Here is a 4,094-nt window from a genome sequence, read left to right on the forward strand (position 1 = left end):
TCTGTAGGTGTTAATTATGCTAAGGATAGTAGTAATTAAGAACGATATATCACGATATGATATATATGCTTGATGACTTTAATTTCCATCCTAGCTAGGCATTTAATTAAGGCTTCCGTTTTTTTAGTTATGTACGTCTCACTACACGATCATGTAAGTGTATGTACTGGCAAAAGATCAATTAAAGAATTATAAGATTTCCAACAAACAAAAAAGTCGGTTGAGATGTGACACCGATGATGTCGATGTGTTCTCACGGAAATGATGAGTGTATGTAAATTTTTTCTTGACCACTAATTATAAAACTTTACAAACATTCGTATTGATATAAATTTGATGAATATATTTACTAGATCGAAACAATAAGTAGAAAATATATATATATATATAGAAACTAAATAGACAAATATATATAGGGTAATCAAGGTTGCATAAATTGCTACTCGGGAGTATTCGGTCGGAAATTTTTTAGGAATACTTGATAACTTGGGGAGTACTCGAGAAGTCAGATGTTGACCAAGTATGATTTCAATCTATTTTGACCTTGTTTTGACTTATTTTTGACCGATTTTCCGAGTAATTTCGAGTTTTGAGTGAGTTTGACCAAATTATTTTTAGTTTTGACCATGTTCAACCACGTTTGACCGAGTAATCCGAGTAATTGGGCTGAGTTATCTGAGACTTTTTTTTACCAAGTACTCACAAACTAAGGGTGCCTAATGACTTTTGATACGTAGGGAATAGGACACAATAAGTATAAGTATAATAAATACTCCGTATTTAAATGTTTAAATGAGAAGAAAGTAACACCCACTAGCTAGATGATGGCTAAATTTAGTAATAAGGTATAGCTTTGTAAGGACGAGGATTCTATTTTTAGTAAGTTTTGAACAAACATTCGGAACATTTTCAGATAAATACCCCACAATCTTATTAATGCTAGTATTTCAACTCTTTAATTCTTCACTCTTTTCAAACCCAAAAATCTAATCAATTTATATACTTTAAGTTTAGGGTTTGTGTTTTGTGGCTTCATCAAATTCAAACAAACATGGAGCAAAGGGTTGTTCAAGATCAGAATAATACTATTATTGGTGCAAGATCAACAACAAATGGCATGATCAAGAAAGGTTCTTGTTCATGGGAGAATAGTACTAAAAGTAGTGATCAAGAAGATGTAGGTGATTTGCTTGGTGGTTTTTCATGGCCACCAAGATCTTACACTTGTACTTTTTGTAAAAGAGAGTTTAGATCTGCTCAAGCTCTTGGTGGTCACATGAATGTTCATAGAAGAGATAGAGCTAGACTTAGACAAATGCCATCTTCTCAACCTAATTTCTCTTCTAGTTACACGTTGCTTAACCTAAATCTTCATCCAAACCCTAAACCTAACCCTAGTTTCTCACCATATTTTTCTTCAACCTTATCATCCACTTCAACAAAGCTACCTCCTTTGATATCCACATCGCAATCGACTACGCACTCGTCGTATCGTTTAGGTGGTGGAAATTTAACCATGATGAAATCTCAAGCACCCCCTTTTGGGATTTGTAAGTTTGATGATTTTTCAAGTGAAAAGAACCGTAAAATCGCCAAGAAATCGGATAATATTGTTAGGTTGAATCTAGAGATTGGTTTACTTGGTGAATCAAAATCAGAAGATTTGGACTTGGAACTTCGACTCGGTTGCTCTTAGATAGATCACTTTTGAAGTTCGGAATCATAATCATAATTTGATTAATTATTAAGTATTTTTTTGTTAACTTTTAAGTCGATCTTGATCATCATCATTAAAGAAGTGAAGATGGAGCTGTGACAGGTTTCATAATCTTGTTTTTATTTTGATTTTAATTTTAATTTTAATATGATAAGATTGTGTTTATTAGTAGTAATTTGCAGCTTAATTATGATCTTCTCCCATGGCTGTGAATTGTGAAACATACAGATTGTCTCATATGTATTTGAGGGTAAGAATTTGCATGATGATGTACTAGTGTACCCTCACCATATGTTTTAGTATTCTTTATTTATTTGTTTAAAAAAAAGTAATGAAAAGGTAAAAGCTAGAAAAAGGAGTGACATAGAGAATGGTATTTTTGTCTTTTGAAGTTAAATCTTTCTAATTCAATTATACAATCTATTTCATCCTGAATTATGAAATTAAATATTTCCAAATCTGAGCTAGCATATATCAATTAGTTTCTTAGTAATCATTGCAATATATTTATGATATTCCATGATTGTATTCCAACTGGTATGATATTAATATAAAGAATACGTTTTAGTTTCTTATTACAAGTAAAAAAAAAAAAAAAAAAAAAACAAGGCTAGCCAAAATAGAACTGATTAGTTCCGTACTGTACTTGTACTTACATGAAAAAAAATCTTTTTACTGGTAATTTTAGTTGTGTTTGTGTTAACCATTTTGTCGTGTAGCTAGTTGATGGTCGATCAGAATATGTTTGGAATGTATTTAGTGATATATTATGTAACGATAACAAAGAAGAATTAAATACATTGCAGTCGAAAACTAGCTTGAAAGATATGATCATAATTGTCCAGAAAAAGGTTTCATGATTAAAAAAAATATTACCAAAAAGTAGCAAACTTGAGTTCCTTTCATTGCAAAGTGAAACCATATTACAAAAGCAGGCCGCTTCATCATGATTTTAATTTAACTAGCTAGCTACCATCAATATCGATATTTACATTACATTAATATTTGATCACAAAAGTACAACAGGTTCTTGAAATTTTAATTCTTAGAAATCTACAAAATATAGGAGCAGAGGCGAAACTGTGTGGGGGACAAGGGATGGCCGCCCCAATGGATTTTTTTTTTCAGTGTAAACTTTTTGGGTTTTTTGACTTTACCCCCGGTGAATTTTTTTTGCTTCAAAACCTACATATTTTTCCCCAAAACCGTCAAAATTTGCCCCAAAATCTCTAACTTTTGCCTCAAAATCTTCAAATTTTGTCCAAAAAAAATTGATACGGTTTAATTTTTTTTTTTTTGCCCTCGGTGAAAAAAATTCTAGTTTCGCCACTATATAGGAGTATACACTTTTTACACTTTGCAATTAAAAGAAATGCATGGTTGGTTTAATTTCATGCAAATAATTATTTTCTATTTTTTTTTTTTTTTTTTTTGCAAAAATAACCAAAGCTTATATAAATACAGAAAATGTTTTCAAATAGAAAACGTCTTCAACAAGGATACACGAAACCGCGATGAGATAGAAAACGTCTTCAACAAGGATACACGAAACCAAGATGAGGCTCACTAAAAACTATCTATACCGAGCCACATCTTGACCATACCGAAACTAAAAAACTAACCGGAAAAAACCAACACTTTCAACAAACTAACAAATTCATCAAAGCAAAAAACGAAAAAGACAGTAGGAGACACGATGCCGAGAACAAACGATCTTAAATATCTTTGATAAAAACGTCGAATTCTTTCATCTTGGCGCCTTGAACCAATTCTTTTCTAGTTCAGGGTTCATTTGACTAGGTTATTAATTACTTGTTTCAAGTTCACAGTTTCTTGTATTTTAAGCACACAATCACCTTAGTCTATTAAGCAGTGTTGTAAAAGTCGGCCGACTTGGCCAACGCGTTGGCCGATGCGTCGTTTTTTTGGGTTCTCCGTCCCGTTTTTTCTGAAAACGACTCAAAAGACGGTCAAAGCTAAAAGTTCGGTCAAAGTCTGTCAAAGACGGTCAAAGTTGGTCAAAAACGGTCAAAGTCAATCAAATTTTTGCCAAGACTTGATATATTTTAAAATTAGTGTTTGTTTTCATTTTTTGAACCGCTCTTTTTTCTGTGTCCTTACTGATTATGTATTTGGTAACATTAATTGAGTTTGAAGTTTGATTGTTTTTAAATTCAAGTTCTTATTTAAGAAATTTATGGTACATAATCAACTATTTTATGTATATCTAGATATATATTTAAGAAATTATTAATAAAGTCAACGTTGGTCAACGACCGATGCGTCCACGACGCGTCCCCCGACTCGACCGATGCGTCCTTTTTAGGTCTCGATCGATGTGTCACCGACTCGCGACTTCTACAACCTTGCTATTAAG

General features: G+C 32.3%; 1 protein-coding gene across 1 annotated transcript; it reads left to right on the forward strand.

Annotated features, from left to right (window-relative positions):
• Positions 1 to 1,051: 1,051 nt before the first annotated feature.
• Positions 1,052 to 1,696, forward strand: LOC139855137 (transcriptional regulator SUPERMAN-like). Its single transcript, XM_071844384.1, has one exon. The coding sequence runs from the start codon at positions 1,052 to 1,054 to the stop codon at positions 1,694 to 1,696; it is 645 nt and encodes a 214-aa protein (XP_071700485.1).
• The last annotated feature ends 2,398 nt before the right edge of the window (positions 1,697 to 4,094 follow it).

Source organism: Rutidosis leptorrhynchoides, chromosome 6 (genome assembly GCF_046630445.1).
Source record: "Rutidosis leptorrhynchoides isolate AG116_Rl617_1_P2 chromosome 6, CSIRO_AGI_Rlap_v1, whole genome shotgun sequence".
NCBI lineage: Eukaryota > Viridiplantae > Streptophyta > Magnoliopsida > Asterales > Asteraceae > Rutidosis > Rutidosis leptorrhynchoides.

What these genes read in the sequence shown, in the direction of transcription:
- LOC139855137 (XM_071844384.1), top strand. Translation starts at nt 1,052, where the DNA reads ATGGAGCAAAGGGTTGTTCAAGATCAGAATAATACTATTATTGGTGCA.